Source organism: Cyprinus carpio, chromosome B11 (genome assembly GCF_018340385.1).
Source record: "Cyprinus carpio isolate SPL01 chromosome B11, ASM1834038v1, whole genome shotgun sequence".
NCBI classification, from domain to species: Eukaryota; Metazoa; Chordata; class Actinopteri; order Cypriniformes; family Cyprinidae; genus Cyprinus; species Cyprinus carpio.
In genome coordinates this window covers 23,990,639-24,010,937 of record NC_056607.1, presented here as the reverse complement: position 1 = coordinate 24,010,937, position 20,299 = coordinate 23,990,639, and the positions used below count along the sequence as shown (strand labels likewise).

At 36.9% G+C, this 20,299-nt stretch overlaps 1 protein-coding gene and 1 pseudogene across 3 annotated transcripts; one reads left to right on the top strand and one right to left on the bottom strand.

Moving 5' to 3' along the window:
• Nucleotides 1–9,273: 9,273 nt before the first annotated feature.
• LOC109058599 lies at nt 9,274–14,788 on the bottom strand (annotated as a pseudogene).
• A 39-nt stretch (nt 14,789–14,827) lies between these two features.
• Nucleotides 14,828–19,199, top strand: LOC109058619 (interferon regulatory factor 2-binding protein 2-B-like). 3 transcript variants are annotated; one of them, XM_042734675.1, is made up of 3 exons: nt 14,828–14,975; nt 15,452–15,829; nt 18,070–19,199. In XM_042734675.1, exons 2-3 carry the CDS (start codon nt 15,556–15,558, stop codon nt 18,150–18,152), a joined length of 357 nt encoding a protein of 118 aa, XP_042590609.1. In that variant the 5' UTR covers nt 14,828–14,975; nt 15,452–15,555; the 3' UTR covers nt 18,153–19,199. The 3 variants fall into 3 exon arrangements, with proteins under 3 accessions (XP_042590609.1, XP_042590611.1, XP_042590610.1); XM_042734677.1 differs by having other exon boundaries at nt 14,855–14,956; XM_042734676.1 differs by having other exon boundaries at nt 14,857–15,008.
• Nucleotides 19,200–20,299: the final 1,100 nt, after the last annotated feature.

Here is a 20,299-nt window from a genome sequence, read left to right as displayed (position 1 = left end):
TATGTTCTCATAATATTGAGAGAAAACGTTCGTAGATTTGAAAAAAAAAAAAAATGGGGTTGCATATAAAGTTAATACAACATTGTAAGATATGTTTCATAATTTTTTTAATTATGTTATAATATGTCACAACATTTTAACGTTTTTAGAATATGAAAAATAAACGTTATATTTTGGGTCTAAAAGCTAATAGAACATTATAAGTAACATTGTTGCAACCTTTAAAGAACGTTATAGTCACAACAAGAAAACTGGACATTTGAATATTTTTAGAATTTTAAAAATAAACTTTCAAATAAGATTTTATTTCGGGTGAAAAAGTTAGTAGAATGTGGTAAGATATGTTTTGTGACTTATAAATAACATTCTAATTACAATCGGAAAATGGACATATTCCGAGAATATTACGAAATGTTTTAGTAACGTTAAATAGTAACGTTAGTAAGATTCCATTGATGATAAAACTGGACATTTCTTTGAACATTAAAAATAAAAGTTAAAATAACGTCATATATATATATATATAGTAAAGTCAGTATATGTTGTAAAGAAAAAGTTTTGTAAGTTTTTAAATAGCATTCTAATCGCGATAAGAAAACGGGATTTACTAAATGTTCAAATACCAAATTTGAAGTGAAAAGGTTAAAAGTTAGTTAGTATAAAGTTAGAGTTTTTGTAACTTTTAAATAACATTATAATCACAATAAAAATTTACTTTTTAGTAACATTTAAAAACAACGTTCACACAACGTTTTTATAACCTAAATTTGTCGCCTGGGATATTTCACTGCAAAGCTTTCGTTTAACACAATCTGAGACAGACAACAACCCTCTAAATCGTGTACAAGAAGCCCAATGTCATCTGCACCAAAACACGGCTGTCTCCTTGAAAGGCATCTTAACAAAAAGGAAGGATATGAGAGATCAACTTTAAAGGGTCAATCTGTGAGATCTGGCTTCCTGTAATGGGACACCATGTTCAAAGTTGCCACACGACTCAGGAGAATGAGGCCGGAGTTGAAAACGCTCTGGAATAATATTTCAGTCCCCCTCCCGAAACTGGCCTCTTTAGACGCAGCGCTCAGAGGAAAACTGTCATTTCACTGCCGAATAATTAAGAGAGGATTTCCTTATAAAAGATGCCAGGCCAAAATCACATGGGAAAGATTTCACACGATCTCTCTGAACTTGACGTAAAAAAAAAGTTTGGGTTTGTAAAAGGCGAGACAGCCACATGTAGAGACGAAACTACATAAGGCATATCTTATAAGCCGAAGTCTTTGATTAATTATGCTGCTAGAATTATTGGAGGCCCGTTTCATGTTTTGGCTCAGTCTGGGCGTTTGATTGGTTATTCTCAATTCAAGCCTAAAATATCACCATCCAAAAACTCTCAGTAACCCACATACTTCCATAACATTCATTAATTCAGTCCATCTCTGAGGGTTTCAGACTGGCTTTCACAAAAAACAAAATAGTTAGCTATTTCACCAAATTTTTTAAAATCTAACATTTTCTAAACTAAGAAACAATAGTTATGAACCAAAAACTCGATTTTGATTTTTGCATTTCATAACGTTCATTGGTTCAATTAATATGTAGCCGTTTTGGTCTTTTAACGAAAACATTTTTCAGCGATTTTTCAATCGTTAAGACTTGTATTGCATGAATTTTTATGTAACGTTGAACGTTATTTATAGTTATTCATTGTTCATTAAACGTTTTTTGTTTTTTTTCGGAAAACATTTTAGTTGGTTATTTTAAACGTTACTTGTTTCAGAACGTTAAGAGAACATTCAAAATTAACGTTCCCATAATGTTCATGAAATGAAAAAATGTGTTCTTAATGTTCCTGCTTACATTCGCATAAACAAGCATTCGATGTGAACGTTATAGTTTCAAAACATCCATAGAGCATTCGAAAGTAACGTTTAAAAGTAACGTTCGTTTTAGTTGGACGTTGTCTGATGTTTTCTAAATGATTCATTCGAAATTCATTCAAATGAAACATTCAAAAGTAACATTACCATAAACAAGAAAAAACCTAAAAAAAAAAAAAAAATAATCAAAAAACATTCAAAATTATTGCTAACGTTGTTCTGAGAACATTCAGAAGTATTGTTTCCATAATTTAATGGGAATGTTATTAAAACGTCATTTGAACATAAATAACGGCAAGTCGACAGTTTTAAGTACAAAATCAAAATATTTTAAGCATATGCATGTAACATCAAAAAAATGTAAAATACTAATATTATGTGGTCTTCAATGATATTCTCATCATTCATGAAACGTTTTTTTGAAACACTTTAGTTCAGCGTTCTCTAATGTTTCCTAAACGTTGCTACTTGTATCAAAACATTGAGAAAACCTTTAAAAGTAACGTTCCCAAAATGTTTGTAAAATGGAACGTTACCTTTGAAGAAAGGTAAACACTCAGAAATAACTTTTCCATAAATTATCAGGAGCATTGTCAAAACATTATTAGAATGTATTTTTGTTAGCTGGAAGTATACTGTAAATACTGTTTTAAGTACAGTAAAGTAAGTAGTAAAGTTTAAGTAAAGTAAATATATTAAGTGTAGGCATATAACATCAAACAAACTTAAAATACTAATATTATATGGTCTTCAATAATGTTCTCAAAATGTTATTTATACATTGTTAATGAAACATTTTAGTTGGACGTTGTCTGTTTTCTAAACGTTACTACTTGTTTCAAAACTTTGAGAAAACATTTAAAAGTAACGTTCCCATAATGTTTGAAAAATGGAAAATATGGAATAATCCCCTTAGTGTTTTTTTTAGAAAGAAAAACATTTTTAGAAAACTTTAAGAACATTCAAAAATAACATTTCAATAACTTATCAGGAACATTATCAAAACCTTATTAGAATGTATTTTTGTAAACTGGGAATATAAATAACAGTAAGTCTACAGTAAGTGTAGACATTAACCCTTGTCCATCAATTAAAAAAAGTTACAAATAGGTTCATAGAGGACAAAAATGTCCATGTTCAAAAACTGTCATGAAAATTTTAAGTTTGGGAGTACAGACTTGGTATAATTTTAAAGAAGACTCTTGACAGATTACTGATGAAGTTAAAAAAGTTGTAAAAAATTTTAATCAAAAAAAGTTATAGAGGTTTAAGTTTATGAAAATGATTTATGAGCAATTTTTTTATACACAATATATATTTTACAAAACATGTTGAACACAAAATTTATATTCAAACTATTTTTTGAAGTGTAAAATAAAACAATAAGCCCCAAGAAGCTGTGGTTTACAGTGAATTTATAACAGCTAAGGGGCGTTGTTAGGCACGACACGAAGAGGAGTGACAAAAAACCCTTTAGCTGTTATAAATTCACTGTAAACCACAGCTTCACAGGACTTATTGCTTTTATAAAACGGTTATTCCATATTCGCAGCATGGTTTCACAAAATTTAAATAAAAAAAGTATTCTTCCACCAAACAATGTAGTTCCTTAAGAAACAGTTGTGGTTGCAACAAAGTGGTTGCCAAGCAACACACAGAAGTAAACAAAGGGGTTTGTTACTTTGTAGAGTAATTAACAAATACTAACGTAACACATCAAATCATTTTACGGTCACTTTTCAATCTAATTCATAATAGATTTATTAAAGGAAATGAGGGTGAAATATTAAAGTTCCAATATAAAGCCAAAATTTATGCAGTTGGCATTAACACAGACAAAATGATAAAAAAAAAAAAAAATTGAAAGGGACAAAAATGTCTATAAGGTCACACAAGAGTTAAAAATACTAATTTTATGAATTTTAAGGCAGATTTACTCTGCTTCTATATGCAGTAATTGTCAGCACTGATTTAGTGACTCGATTTCTGTTTGTCGCCCGTCCATCTCCCCCACCCCACCATTCATACTCAGCAGCAGTTTTGGGTCAGTGGACATGTGTGTGTTGCTCACAGACTGACGTGGCACGTCACACATCCTCTGTTTGCTCTCCCTGCAGGTAACCAGGCGACGAATGCGCCCTTTCGTGACACGTCCCAGGTTCAGAGCGTGTGTGATCGCTATATTTGGTGCGACATAAAAAGCTTTCCTCCAGATAAAGGCCTGCAGTCACCGGGACACGAGTTCCTTTCTTGGTGTTGCAGTGTGTGTGATTGATGGCCGTGAAGGCTCGCCTGTATTCTGTCTAATTATAGTGAGAGCAACTGCTGGAAATATCCGCCTCGTTCGCTCCCCATGCATTCTCCGCTTTCTGTTTTTTTTTTTTTTTTGTCAGCACAGGGGCCCAGGAATGTGATCTGGGGTGTTTGGCTTTTTGCGTTTCCCTCCTGTGCATGTGTGTGTGTTCGTGTAACACACCACAAACCCTCAGGCCAAATGGCCAAAACTGCTGACGTGGCACACATCAGACGTGTTCACTCTGCAGACTTTATGTGAACGCCGGCTTCAATTTCGGAAGTCTTTCTCTTGTTGAAGGATTACATAGAAATCTTTAGTAAATAGTTCTAAGCCATGAACTAGACCAACCAGTTTAGTGTTGAATTACAACATTTTATGCAAATAAGAACTGGAAGTCATAAAAAAAACAAAGGTGTTTTGACTTTTATAAAGGGAGGGACTGTTGATTCCACGATGCACTGAAAATGATGTAATCGAATCACAACTCAGCAAGAAATGTTTCTGACAATGTTCTTTCTTTAACGTTAATAGAATGTAATTTATCTGGTCTTGGATGTTAAATGTTATTCATACATTGTTTATGAAATGTTTGTCTAATGTTTTTTTTAAACATTACTACTTATTTGAAAATGTCCAGAAAACATAATGTTTCCTTAATGATTGTAAAATAAAATAAAAATAAAAAAAGAACGTTCACATAAACAAGAAAAAATGTTTTAAATAACATTCTCGAAACATTTATACATTGCTCAAGGAACATTTTTCTGAAACGTTTTTAGTTGGACGTTCATTAATTAATTTTTTTTTAAACGTTACTACTTGTTTCAAAATGTGTGTTCCCGTAATGTTTTATTAACGTTCATATGAACAAGAAAACATTTTTTAGTAACATTCTTAAATTGTTCTTGGAACCTTTTTCCTGAAACATTTTAGTTGGATGTTTTGGTTACACTTTATTTTAAGCTGTCCTTGTTACAGTGTAATTATACACTTAAGTACTCAGTAATATTAATTAACTACATGTACTTACTATATGGTTATGGTTAGGATTAGGGTTTGGTTTAGGGTTACTTGCATGTAGTTATACATCATTTATTGTTGTTATAATAGTAAGTACATGCAATGTGTAACAAGGGCAACGCAAAAAGTGTTATCAATGTTTTAAGTGTTTTTTAAACTTTACAACTTGTTTCAAAATGTTAAGAGAACATTCAAAACGTTTGTAAAATAAATAACAAGAAAAAAAACTTTTTAAAAACATTTTGAAAAACTGGATGTTCTGAGAACATTTTTTTATTTTTAGCTGGGACCATAAATAGCTTTGTCAATAGTTGTAGGTATACAAACTAAATATTTTAGTTATATAACAAAAGGTCTTTCTTAAAAGGTTTATATGTTACGCTTGTAAAAATAAAGCTTCTTTATTGGCATCAATGGTTCCATGAAGAACCTTAAACCTTTCCATTGCACAAAAAGTTGAAAAAAGATCTTCTGATTATTAAAAAGCTATTTATTGGCTCTTTTATGAACTGTTGCATGAAAGGTTCTTTGGAGAACCAAGATGCTTCTTTAAAGGCATCACCCAATAAAGAGTATATTGTTTAAAATCAATTTCTCAAAGGGTTTTTACTTCCAAAGACTGACTCCTCGCTGTATCCCTGAGATTCTGTTCCTTGTTAATCTGGAATCAAGCATCTTAGTCTAAACAAACCAACCCAACCCTAAACAAGTACTGCGAGGTGAACGCACTCCAAACTCAAAAAGTCTCTGTTGTGAGGTTTGAGTAGTTCTGAACACAGCTTTGCAAAGTTTGTAAATGATTATATATTCATCAAATCAATTATACTTAAGGTGAAAAAATGCTATTGCATAGACCATCTACGTTTAAATCCATCTACAACTAAATCCAAAGTACTTTTGTTTTGAAAATGCACCCATGCACCATCCTAACCTGAATTTCAAGTGGCTTAGTGTTACCTTTTATGTCAATGCAAAAACATGTCATAATGCTCATTGGTTCAATTAGTTTACAACAACCATCTAAACAACCACACTTGCATTGCATGGATTTTTGGATGCATGTATGCTTTTGAGTAAAACATAACAAAATGATCTTATATAAGATGACAACAAAAATCTCAAAGGTAAATTGTGAAATTTGTGTGACGGCTGAAAACATCCATGTGACGCTAACCAGCTGCGCAAACAAAAGACAGAAAGAGCTGTAGTGTAACTGGAGTTGAGCGATTCATCTCTGACGATAGTCTTTTCCCCCTCGGGGTGTTGAGTTTCGACGAATGCTGAAAAAACGTGTTGGCATGGCTGGAATCCTCCAGGCGACCGCAGCTCATACCATCTGAATCATATGATCAATGTTTGCTTTTGATTTGGATACAAAAACCTGCTTGTTGCCAGAGTGTTAAGGTGACGTATTTTGCAATGCATGCTTGTCAATGCATTTTAATTGGCTAAAAACAAATATGTGACCCTGGACCACAAAACCAGTCTTAAGTGTCAATTTTTTGAAATTGAGATTTATGCATCATCTGAAAGCTGATAAATAATCTCTCCATTGATGTGTGGTTTGTTAGGAGGACAATATTTGTCTGAGATACAACTATTTGAAAATCTGGAATCTGAGGGTGCAAAAAAATCTAAATATGGAGAAAATCATCTTTAAAGTTGTTCAAATGAATTCTTAGCAATGCATATTACTAATCAAAAATTAAGTTTTGATATATTTACTTTAGGAAATTTACTAAATATCTTCATGGAACATGATCTTTACTTAATATCCTAATGATTTTTGGCATAAAAGAGAAATGGATCATTTTGACTCATGCAATGTATTGTTGGCTATTGCTACAAATACAACACACATAATAAAGACTTCTTTCTGCAGGGACACATATGCACTAAAAAAACATTAAATTTCAAGATATTCAATGGCTAAAAACTGAAAAAGTTGGAAGCCAAATCTGTTTTCCAGGTCATGGCGGTGGTGAAAGGGTTAACTGGAATACATGTGACCTGTGCAAGGACAGATCTCCATTCATTTGAGTGCTGTGTGAACCGTGAAGAGAGAGGAGGGCGATCGAGCGTGACTCAGGAATTCCAGCACAGCGACCACGTGATACGCCACATTTTATTAAGCATATGCTACAGCGCGCCTCAGATAATTTTAAGCCTGCACCATAATTAATGCATTTGAACAGTTCAGTTTAATTAAATCTAACAAAAGCCGATTAGTGCAAGACTAGAAAACAACAAGCTCGAGTGTTTCCATTAGTTAACATAACTTAATGCATTAACTCACAATGAGCAATAAAATATTTATGCATATTTTTTTTAAATGTCAGTTAATGAAAAGACACCTGTTCATTGTTAGTTCATAAAATTATATAAATAAATTAAAATTAAACTACGATTAATAAATGCTTTAGAAGTATTTTGTTGTTAATTTATGTTAACTAAGTTACCCATAAATGTATTTTAGAAGCATGAACTAGCCTTTTTAGATGCTAAAATGCCTCATCTGCACCTGGAGAGCATGTCATCCTAACGCAGCCGTAATGTTTAATGTCTTTATCCACCAAAAAAGGCCAAAGGAAAGATTGTTTACGAGCTCCTCAACACACAGAATCGGAGTAAAAATAGACGCGGAGAGTCGTCTTGCACGCAGCGTTAGGTTACTCCACATGGAGTCTGAAAACAATGTGCGATACAAGTCACAGCCTGCGTGCTAGAGGAGATATTCTTCCAAATTCAAGCATTCTCTGGTTACTTTAGCTTTGCAAGCATTCATGATATCAGTTACCATTATTGAGGCGATGAACTCCCAGCATGCACCAGGACAAAATCTCCCCGAGCTGCTGCTTGTGTTTTTTCAGTTCCCTTTTCGCACTCATTGAGGTCGTTGCATCATCCGCGTTGCATGATTCAGCGAGGGCAGACAATAAGCCAACCACAGACACGTCAGATTGTTATTACAAGGTCAGAAATTGTATTTGGCAATTTTTAAACAAGTGCATACAATACAGCTAAAAGCGTTTCAGTTCTTGCCAAGTGCTTAAAGAGTATTAGTCACATTCTGTGTTTAAACATGGACTGCCACCAGGTCTACTAGTACACCGAGCGTTCGCTCTGAACAACCACTGAAGGGGGGGGGGGCTTCGGAAAAGTATAGAAACACAATGTATTCAAAAAAGGGAAAATCAAAAAAAAATTATACAGCCATTTTTACCAAGTGTACAGTTCCCTTAAGTTCAATATGTACATGTCCGGATAGTTCACGTTTGGATGGTATGCAATACGATTGGTGGCCTGGGTCCAAAAAAATAAAAATAAGTACACTTCCATAATATACTTAAAGTGGTCTATTTTCACGCACTAATTTTGTACTTAATATACTAAAAATTATTCTTTAGTACTTAAGATCGGCTAAGTGTACTCAACTGTGCTATTTTGGGAGACAATGAAATGCACTTTTAACATACTATCTCTATTTAAAAATGTATTTAGTCACCACTTGTAGTACACTTAAGTATACTAATGTATTAAAGTATGTTAAAAGCACATTTGTTTACATTCATGATGTCCCAAAATAGCACAGTTGAGTACACTTAGTTGTACACTTAAAAAAAGTACTAAAGATTCACTTTTAGTACATTAAATACAAAATTAGGGAGTGAAAATAGAGCACTTTAAGAACACTGCTGTCAAATGATTAATCGCGATTATTCGCATCCAAAATAAATGCTTTGTTTACATAATATATGTATGTGTACTGTGTATATTTATTTTGTATATATAAATACACACATACAGTATATATTTCAAAAATATTTACATGTATATACATTGATATATTCTTATATTATATATAAATATATTATTTTTATATATAAACAATATATTTTTCTTAAATATATACATGCATGTTTTTGTATTTATATATACACATAATAAATATACACAGTACACACACATATATTATATAAACAGAAACCTTCATCTTGGATGCGATTAATCACGATTAATCGTTTGACGAGTACATTATGGAAGTGTACTTTTTTTTAACCTGGGGGATATTATTCGCAAAAAAAAAAAAAAAAAAAATACAAAAAAAAAAAAAAAAAAAAAAAATTAATCAAGGGTCCCGCTCCTTTTTAACCTTTACGTCCCCAGCCAAAATCGTGGCTATTTCGCCCTGCATGAACGCCCAGGGTACGTTGGATCCAACGAGCGGGCATTTCTCGCCACTCGGGCAGTAAACCTCTCCCGTCGCCCCCTGCTGTTTGATGCTCTCGCGGGAACACGGGAAACAGAACTTGTGCGAAGGCACCGACGGGCACTGGACGAAATGTGTGTCCTCGAGGCGCTCGTGGCACAGGGTGCAGCACAACGGCACGCTTCCGGGCGGCATAGAGGAATCAGGAATGCTCTGCGGATGCCCGGCCTGCGGGTCCATGCCTGGGATGTGCACGGTCGCCGTTCCCGACGTTCCCAGCGTGAGCCGCCTCTGTCCAGTCGAGGGCGACTGTGGGCTTCCGCTGTTCCGCTGTCCCGCGGTCGTGGAGTGCACCTGGTTTCCGGTGTCTTTAGGCGAGCCGGTTCCAGCGTTGTCCGCGGCCAAAATTAGCGCGGCCATCGGCGACTGGCCGTTTTGTGCGGCGGTGGACGCCTCTGGCGGGGTAGTGCGCGAATGCGGGGAGATCGTGGAGGGAGGAGCGGTGGCGAATCCCAAGGGCATCTTGAGCACCTCGGACGGAGACGGCAACCACGGCTGATTCTCGCCGTTAAGCTTGGCGGCGCTGCTTTCCCCGTCCGGCTCGGGAGAGGGTTTCCTTTTAATGCCCCGAGAGTGCTTCCCGCGATCTGCCGGGAGAGAGAGAGAGAGAGAGAGAGATAAACACTTAAAAGATAAGTTCACTTTCAGAGTAAAAACTTCCTGATAATTTGCTCACCCCCATGCAAGGGCGTAAATTTCATCTAACAGTAGGGAGGGACAATAAACATAAAATTTCTCAAGAGCAGTTTCTGAAGGGGACACAAATAATACAGCCAAAATTGTACTTGTAAGAATAGATATGTGTACATGGCATGGAGACGTGTTTAAATATGAGTTCAGTTCATAACTATTAAATTATTTTGCGTCTTCCACACAGTATTTTAGGTTTCGTCTGGGACTGAGGATGCCTCGTATTTAACGTTAGATATTAAACCGCAGCAAGCCCACTGATCTGCCATCATATTTAGCAGAACCCAACACATCGGTATATTAGCCTAATATCAGTTCACACACAGGCTTATCGCCGTGTTAGCTGTAGTGGGTGATAGGGCTGTCAAAAAAAAATTCGAATTTCAAATATTCGTCGAATTTCAAATAAAAATCCACATTCGAATGCAAAAACGTTGCATTCGAATTTTAGGTGTGCATTAAGGAGGCAGCCTTGTCAGTGGCGCACGAGATGCGATGACGATGTAAGTGTCGTTGCATTATAATGTTTTTTAGGATATCCAGTTGAAGCCACTAGATGTGGCGCTGCTGCGTTGTTCATTAAAAATATTGCAAGATCTCGTTTACATCAAAACCGCATGTTTAGAAAGCCATGTAGAATTAAAGGGGGAAAGCAGGCAGTGGACCAAACCACTGTGAGGCAAGGGAGGGGGGCTTTTTTTAATAACTCTGGCGGTTATATTTTTTACTACTTACACAATTATTTTAAGTATATGTCCATTGTATTATTACAATATAATGGTTTGTTATGATATTTTTAGGGGGGATGACCCCCATGTCATCTAAGATGTTCATGTCTTTCTTTCTTCAGTCACAAAGAAACTAAGTTTTTTTGATGAAAACATTCCAGGATTTTTCTCCATATAGTGGACTTCAGTGGTGGCCAGCGATTTCAAGGTCCAAAATGTAGTTTCAAACACAATCTCAGCAGAAGAATAAGGGCCTTATGTAGCGATCATTCGCTTTCTTAGAAAAAATAAATATATATACATTTTTGAACCACAAATGCTGGGCTAGCATTAGCTCTGCGATGCGTATCTTTATTAGGTGATGTTGGGAAGGTCAAATGTAGACGGAAGTACCGACCCAGTCTTCACAAAGCAAACATGCAAAAAGAGTCAAATGCACTTTACAGAAACTGCATAACAACTATGTTGGATGATTTTAAAGTTGGAGAAAAAAAAATAAGATGGCGTTTTTAAATGAAATACAAAGACGAAGAACTAACCGCACGTGACCTTTCCAACAGGATCACAGAGCTGGAACAACCCGAGCATCTGTTGTTAAAAAGTGGCTAAATATTAATTTTTTTTTTCAGAAAATGGATGATCGTTTTGCTAGATAAGACCCTTATTCCTCTGCTGGGATTGTGTAGAGCTCTTCGAAGCTGCACTGAAAGTGCATTTTTAACCTTCAATCCGTTGAGCACCACTGAAGCCCACTATCCGGAGGAAAATCCTGGAATGCTTTCCTCAAAAAAAACTTAAATTCTTTGCAACTGTAGAAAGAAAGACATGAACATCTTGGATGACACGGGGGTGAATTTTTTATTCTGGAAGTGGACTTATTCTTCAAGGCTGGAATACACTACACAACTTTAAAATCTGAACAGATTTTTAAAACACTGGGCATGATATACTTCACTGACTTTGTAAATAGTGACAGAGGAAAACTAGCCATCATACACTACACGACTGAGGATGATACACTAGCACAATTTGAAGTCATCATCAATCCACAACCAACCTCACGCAGAAACATGCGCCTTGTTGCTAGGAGACGACTGACAGATGAAAACAACGTGTGTTCTAAAATCTGCTGAGAATATCAAACATGTTTGATCTCCTCCGACTGGATGGAATCAAAGTCTGAAGCCTAAAAAAATCGGAGTATGTGACCATCATACACTACGCGATTTTCCATTGAATCTGTCAACTCAAATCTGCAGAGTTGTGTCAACTAGTGTCAACTTCTCCAGATTGTAAATCAGTGGAAAATCGGGGCAAAAAATCATGCAGTGTATTCCAGGCTTTAGAGACGCAATACTTGACAAAACAGCCCTTTGCTAGTTCAGCGCTTCGTGCATGACCTGCTGTTGGCACTATTTTCTGGCTCCAGACAAAATGTGCCATGCACTGAGCACCGGATGAAGAAATGGCAGCGAAGTGCATCTGTTATGCTTCCAAACATTACGAATGCATGATCTAGAGAGTTTAAAGCATGCTTTGAAGAATGCAGGTACAACATAATAAACTTGAAACGGAATCAAGATGCATGATCTAGAGTTTGAAAACATGCTCGGATGGTTTAAACAGATTTAAACACAAATGCATATGTTTTGGCACCTCAAATTATTCTAAAGATTCATTCTAGTTTAAAACGGTGACACAGTATGTAGAGTTTGAAAACATGATCTGATGTTTTAAACACAAATGCATGTGTAAATTAAAATAATACAGAGTTTTAAAGCATGCTTTGACATCTCAAATTAATTAAATATTAAATCCAGTAAAAAAAAAAAAATTAAAAAAAAGCACATAGTGCACATAAAAACTGGGCTTTGAAAGCATGCTCTGGTGTTTTAATGGGGAATGCATGTATAAATACGCCTGTGAATAATCTGGAGCATGTTTTGACATCTCAAATTATTTTAAAGATTGAACTCCAGACAAAAAACCTAGAGTTTAAAATTATGTTTTGATGTTTTTACAGTTTTATTTTTACAAAGATTGAACAGTTAAAAAATAAGAATGTGGAGACGAAATCTAAAGTTCAAAAGCATGCTCGGATGGTTTAAACTATTCTAAATGTTATTTCTTCAGTTTTTAAGGCTATGCCAGCATCAAGGCTATTTTCATGGTGACCTCAGAATAACTAACACAAGGTATACAATTAACAAAAAGTTATTAAAGACATTTCAAATCTACAATAGACCAAAACTCTAAAATACATTCAGGTGTTACATTTTTTAATTATTGAGTTAAACACACCTCTGAATAAAACCGTTGTCTATTTACATTAAAAACAGTACAATCTTAATAAAATATGCTTCACAGTCATTTTTGTATGGCAGGTAACTCTAAATGTTGACTAGTTATGTATAAAATAACATTTTAGACGCACGGATGTAGTCTTTGAAATAAAGTGAAGCATCATATAATAATATTTACAGCCAATGTGTCCCTGCAGCACAGAAGCAGTCATCAGTAGCACAGGTATATTTGTAGCAATAGACAACAATACATTGTATGGGTCAAAAAATATAAATTTTTTTCTTTTATGCCAAAAATCATTCGGATATTAAGTAAAGATCATGTTCCATGAAGATATTTTGTAAATTTCCTACTGTAAATATAAAAAAAACTTAATTTTTGATTAGTAATATATGCATTGCTAAGAAATTCATTTGAACAAATTTAAAAGATGATTTTCTCAATATTTAGATTTTTTTGCTCCCTCAGATTCCAGATTTTCAAATAGTTGTATCTCAGACAAATATTGTCCTCCTAACAAACCATACATCAATGGAGAGATTATTTATTCAGCTTTCAGATGATGCAAAATATATTTTCTGATGCTTCACTTTATTTTAAAGTCTACATGCATGCACTAAGATGCATTTAGATCAACACTCCTCTTGAAAGCATCGCTCGGTACCTGTTTTTAAGGCACTGGAGCTGCTCTCATATCCCATTCTGTGCGCCAGCGGCGCGTGCTCCTTCTTGAACCGGGAGTCGAGGCTGTTCAGCGTCATCAGCTCCCGCACCGTCTTGCCCTTCTGCGTCCAGTCCTTGTGTCCGTCGCTCGCGTCGCTCATGCTGTCGGCGCGGTGTTTGTCCTTCATGTCTTCCGCGCGTTTGCTCACATGCTCCGCCGTTAACGCAACCGGGTGGATCCCCATCTGCACGGATCTCCCGTTGAGCGCATGCATGCTCCCGTTGACCAGCGGAACCAGGTTCGGAGGCACGGCGCCGGCCCGACGCGGGTTCGGGCTCTGGCGATTCAGCTCCGGAGGCTCGTCGGGCTTTGAAAACCCGTTCGGCACCGGGATCCCGTTCGCTTGTCGCCCCCCCTGGTACTCCGGACCCAGTCTGGGGGGTCTGTCCGACGCGAGCGGGTAGCGATCAAGCGGCTGCGGAGCACGCGAGCCCGGTTCCGTGTGGTTTCATGTGCTGTCCTTCCCCGCCCCGCCAACCCAACCCTTCCCATCTACCCTCCCTCCAATAATCCCTCCCCTCTTCACAGCTGCCGCGCGGTCTCGATCACGAACTCGATCCGGTCCGCTCCTTCATAGTTGACGCATCCGCGGCACACGGGCTCGGTAAAATCCCAGATCATCGCCCACGGCATGCGGGGCAGATCGCACAAATAACACGACTGCCTGCGCGAGGCAGCGACCGCCGCGGACGACATGCTGCTGGAAACGGGGGGTACAAAATATGCAACTAGATTCTCCGAATGTTGCGCGTTCTGATGAGGGGGAGAAAAAAGATAAATCTCGTCGTAGTTTCCCACCGAGAAAAACGGCGAAGTTATGCTCCGAAGTTCATGGCAATGTGCGCACTCCACAACGCGTCCGCGAGCTCTCGGTGTGGGAGCGGTGACGTCACCGCGCCGCTTCTATTTACTTGATTCTTCGAAGACCCGCTCTGCGCATGTGCGCCGCGCTCCCTCCTCGACGCGAGCGTGTCTGTGCAGGCGTCGTTTGATGGTGTGGAAGAGCGTTCAAAACATCGACAAAAAGAGGGAAACGTATCAAAAGTGTGTTTTGATGACGGAGGTTCGTCCGCCTTGCTATGAGACGAATAGAAATGTAATTAAAACGTTAGATTAGTAAAGTAAACGAATTAGATTACAGCTGGACCACAAAACTAGAAATTGAGATTTATGCATCATCTGAAAGCTGAATAAATAATCTCTCCATTGATGTATGGTTTGTTAGGAGGACAATATTTGTCTGAGATACAACTATTTGAAAATCTGGAATCTGAGGGTGCAAAATAATAATAATAATAATAATTCTAATAAAATAATAATAAAAATATTCAGAAAATCGCCTTTAAAGTTGTCCAAATTAAGTTCTTAGCAATGCATATTAGTAATAAAAAAATAGGTTTTGATAAATATCTTCATGGAATGATTTTTACTTAATATCCTAATGATTTTTGGCATAAAAGAGAAATGTATAATTTTGACCCATACAATGTATTGCTACTAAATATATCTGAGCCACTTATGACTGGTTTGTGCTCCAAGGTCACAAATTAGGAGCTGAATCGCCGGAGCTGAATCGCCAGAGCCCGAACCCGCGTCGGACCGGCGCCGTGCCTCCGAACCTGGTTCCGCTGGTCAACGGGAGCATGCATGCGCTCAACGGGAGATCCGTGCAGATGGGGATCCACCCGGTTGCGTTAACGGCGGAGCATGTGAGCAAACGCGCGGAAGACATGAACGACAAACACCGCGCCGACAGCATGAGCGACGCGAGCGACGGACACAAGGACTGGACGCAGAAGGGCAAGACGGTGCGGGAGCTGATGAGGCTGCAAAGCCTTGACTCCCGGTTCAAGAAGAAGCACGCGCCGCTGGCGCACAGAATGGGATACGAGAGCAGCTCCAGTGCCTTAAAAACAGGTACCGAGCGATGCTTTCAAGAGGAGTGTTGATCTAAATGCATCTTAATGCATGCATGTAGATTTAAATAAAGTGAAGCATCAGAAAATACTTATTTTGCATCATCTGAAAGCTGAATAAATAATCTCTCCATTGATGTATGGTTTGTTAGGACAGGATAACTTTGAAAATCTGGAATCAGAGGGTGCAAATAATCTAAATATTGAGAAAATCATCTTTAAAGTTGTTCAAATGAAGTTCTTAGCAATGCATATTACTAATCAAAAATTAGGTTTTGATAAATATCTTCATGGAACATGATCTTTACTTAAAGGGGTCATATGATGCGATTTCAGTTTTTTCTTTCTCTTTGGAGTGTTACAAGCTCTTGGTGATTAAAGGAGATCTGTGAAGTTGCAAAGACTAAAGTCTCAATCCAAAGAGATATTCTTTATAAAAGTTAACACTTGTCCACGCCCCCCTGAAATGACTCTACATCAGTATGTAGGAAGATTTGCATAATGCCGCCCAGATGTTCACGCAAAGAAAGAAGGCGTACCTTTTATTCTTGTTGTAGTATTGTTGTTGCCGCCGCCGCATGTCGTATAGACGCTGTGTGTTTCACTGTGAAAGAGAAACTACTTTGTTTGGCCTTTCAAAAGAGGATAATATCCGCTTCGTCGTGCCTTGAGCTGATCCGTGCTGGTCGCTGAGGATATACATCAACTGTGCACTGTGATTCGCCAAATCGGCTTTCACCGTGGACGAAGCAGTGTCCAGCCCGGGGTCATCACATGTGGTTGGCACACGCATAAGGTATGCTCCTTCGTAGAATCCGCCTCAAGCCTGCCGCAGTGTGTGATGCTGTTTCGCTGAGAAAGCAAAACTACTTCCAAAAGAAAACACGACTAGAAATCATGTTTATATCACGTTTACAATGGGTTTTATGTTTATGTCTCGTCGCTCCGGCCGGACAAGGAATCACAATATGTTAAGAGACATAACATTTCCGTCACACGCTTGAGGCATTCAGCCAATCACAACGCGCTGGATAGCTGGCCAATCACAGCACACCTCGCTTTTCAGAGCGATTAGCTTTGTAAAAATCGACGTGTTTCAGAAGGCGGGGCATAGAGGAGAAACAATAATGTACAGTTTGTGGAAAATAATGTGTTTTTTGAACCTTAAACCGCATAAACACATTTCATTACACCAAATACACAGGATAATGTTCTTTTTAGCAGCATCATATGACCCCTTTAATATCCTAATGATTTTTGGCATAAAAGAAAAAGCAATAATTTTGACCCATACAATGTATTGTTGGTTTTGTGCTCCAGGGTCACATACTTTACTCTCTTGACAGAATGATTGATTGGGTTTCCTGCTATGCGGTTTAATTTTCCAATCATACATGTGTTAATATTTTGGATAAAATGTTGAACTCACACGTTTTAAAGATGTAAATCTTTGATCAAACAGAATATGAAACATTTTATAGCTTTTCTGTGTTGTCAATATCTCTTTCCATCCTGTTAATCTTTGATAATAACCATTAAACGATGAAATCAGTCTCAAGTAACACTGTGGGGGAAAAAACCTCACAAACAACAGTAAGGAAGGTGAATTCAGGTAAATTGGGACACTTTTTGCCATTGAAATGACTGAAAAAAAGATGTCTCATTTAACCTTTTTGCAATCGAGTCATTTGAGGTATTATTTGTGTAGTCAGTCTAACACATTACATCATGTTTGGAATTGGTTTTATAATATCAAAATGTCAAAACATGGTTAAGAAATAAGAAAAACAACCATCCACACTCAATCAATCAATCAAACCAACCAAAACCAACCAACCAATTTTAAATAAACAATCAAGTTTTATTGATTTTTTAAAGGTTGTAGAGTTCATTAGGTCCTGCAGATCAGTAAAAACCCAATTACAGATCCAATACAATGGTGACCAATCCAAATATGGGAAAATATAACTAAAACGAGGAACATATGTAATTAAGACATTCAGTTATAAAAGTAAACAAACTGTATCACATATTTTATTCTCTTAAAGAAAGATCAAATGGGTATCTGACTTTCCATGTCCCGAAGAAACATGTGTTAATATTTTTTAGATAAAATGTTGAACTCTGTCGTAAATGGTGATTCATTAGATATGGAATTTCCCATTCACAATCGATTCTCACTCGGTAACTGTGTTAATGAACCAGGTAAACTAGAAACTGACTTTGATGATCTTCTCGTAGAGGAACTGGAGCAAAGAAGTCAAACGACAAAAGAAGAAGAAGAAGAAGAAACATGGAGGAAAACAGGACAGAATCCCAACTGATGGAGCAGCAGGAAATTGTTTTTAGATTAAGAAGAACAATTCAACTGATGCGAAAACAGGAGGATTTGAATGAGAAAATGATGAGAATGCTGAAAGAAATGATTGAGTTGGTGAACTTTAATTTGGAGTTGCAATCTCTCGGAAATGATATCAGTGCTTTGAGATTGCAATTGTCTGCCACAAAACCCGAAAAGCCTTAAAAGGCAGTAATGAGATATACAGTACTGTGCAAAAGTCTTAGGCCATTAGTATTTTCACAAACAAAAAAAATGGTTTTAAGCCAGTTATTTCTATAAGTTGCTTTAGTGAGTCAGTAGGAAATAACAGTTTACTTTTCCAAACATTCCTTTTGCCATTAATTGTAATAATCAAGTTAGATTTTTCTATGCACAAGGAGTCTGACAACAACCAGTGCTCCACACAGAGATCTGATCTCATCATCATCCTGTAACTGGCTTAAAACCATTTTTTGTTGTTGTTGTTGGTGGTGAAAATACTAATGGCCTAAGACTTTTGCATAGTACTGTACATTCTCCTAGAGTTTGCTCAACAGTTAAGACTGCCACGTATGTATGCTTTTTGCTAACTGTATCATGATTGTGCAAGAAAGTGCATTTTGCAATAATGTTGCAGAATGGACCTTCTTTCTTAAAGTGTTGTATTGTGATATGTTATATCTTATCTTAAAAGAAATGATGCTATGCAGTTTAGAAACAGTTATTTGCTTAGCCTAAGCCTTAAGATGTTGTAATTGTTTAGATTAAAAATAGAGATAGATTCATTTGCTTTAATGTAAAATATGCTACAATTACTTCATCTGAACTTTTGCCACTGTGAGGTTGCTACTAGGTGAAGGGTCTTGCTTCCTGTATCCATAGCAACCGGTGTAGGTGTATGTGTGTATGAATGTGTAATGAATTTGCATTGTTTTTGTTACTATAAAACGTCATGGTTGATGCTATTTACTTCTATTGTTATTTGCTTATGAGTTATTGTTTTAATAAAGCGAAACCATTTCCTATGGTGATGCGTTAAACTTCTTTTAAACAAGTCTCTGAGTAATTTATTAAGAGTAAATCTATTATTTTATTTTATTCCTGAACCTGCATTACGAGTTCCATAGCGGCAACGACTCTGAGCTGATCTGGACTCTGGTGGGAAGAAGTATTGAAGCTTCTATTGCATCTGATAAATACCAGCAGTAAGAGCGATATTTATATATTGCATTTGTTTATGGGAAACAAAGATGTGAATAGAGGGTTTATATATATATTCTTCAGTCAGAATAATTAATACAACAACTCTCAAGCTTTAAAGATGGAAACATTTGAACCAACAGAACATTAATCAATCTCTTTAAAGTGTTTGTGTTGTCAATATCACTTTCCATCCTGTTAGTCTTACAATATCCAAAAGTCTGGTAATATCCAAAAGACAATGAAATCATTCTCCAGGAGCAAACAACCATATTTGCAATGGATTTCATGAGTTATTAGTTGGCTCATCACTCTAATACATCCCATCCTGTAATTAGTTATCAAAATGTCAAAACTTCCATCCTTTGAGCAAATGTGTGCTCTTTATTTCTATCCTGTCTGGCATCCAACTGTGTGTAAATAATCAACTTTTATTGACTTTTAAGGGTTGCAGAGTTCGTACGGTTCTGCAGAGCAGCAATGGCCCAACTGGAGATCCAATGCAATGGTAACTTGTTGCACAACTGATGGCTGTGAGTAAATGTGATCTTAAAACCCTCACATTCCAGTGCGCCTGCCAACGCAACGTCACGCGCCACTGCATCCCTTTAACTCTTCCATAACCTCAAACACACAAAAAAAAAAAAAACACTGGAATGAGCTTCTGACTTCCCAGCAGTTCTTAGGGAGTTTTTACTGATTTAATCAGTAGTGCATTTGGGAGCCGTGTGTGTCTGGAATATCTGTGCTGGTAGATTATTCATCCGCGCTGGACTTCGTTCAGTCTCAAAGCCTGATTCATGCCTGCCAAGAGCATGTGATTCATGACGGCTGGCTAAATTATGGAAAGTCCCTTTGCAAAGACCACGTGGTTCTGCCTTTCCAAATATGAGGGTTTTTTAGGTTCATTTATGCATGACCGAAACTGAGTTGGCCAATGATTTTGCTTGG

Bases quoted from the DNA above. Each gene is read 5' to 3' on its own strand.
- LOC109058619 (XM_042734675.1), top strand. From the start codon at position 15,556: ATGCATGCGCTCAACGGGAGATCCGTGCAGATGGGGATCCACCCGGTT. The intron at 15,830-18,069 runs GTACCGAGCGAT...ATCTTCTCGTAG, and splicing joins CTCCAGTGCCTTAAAAACAG to AGGAACTGGAGCAAAGAAGT.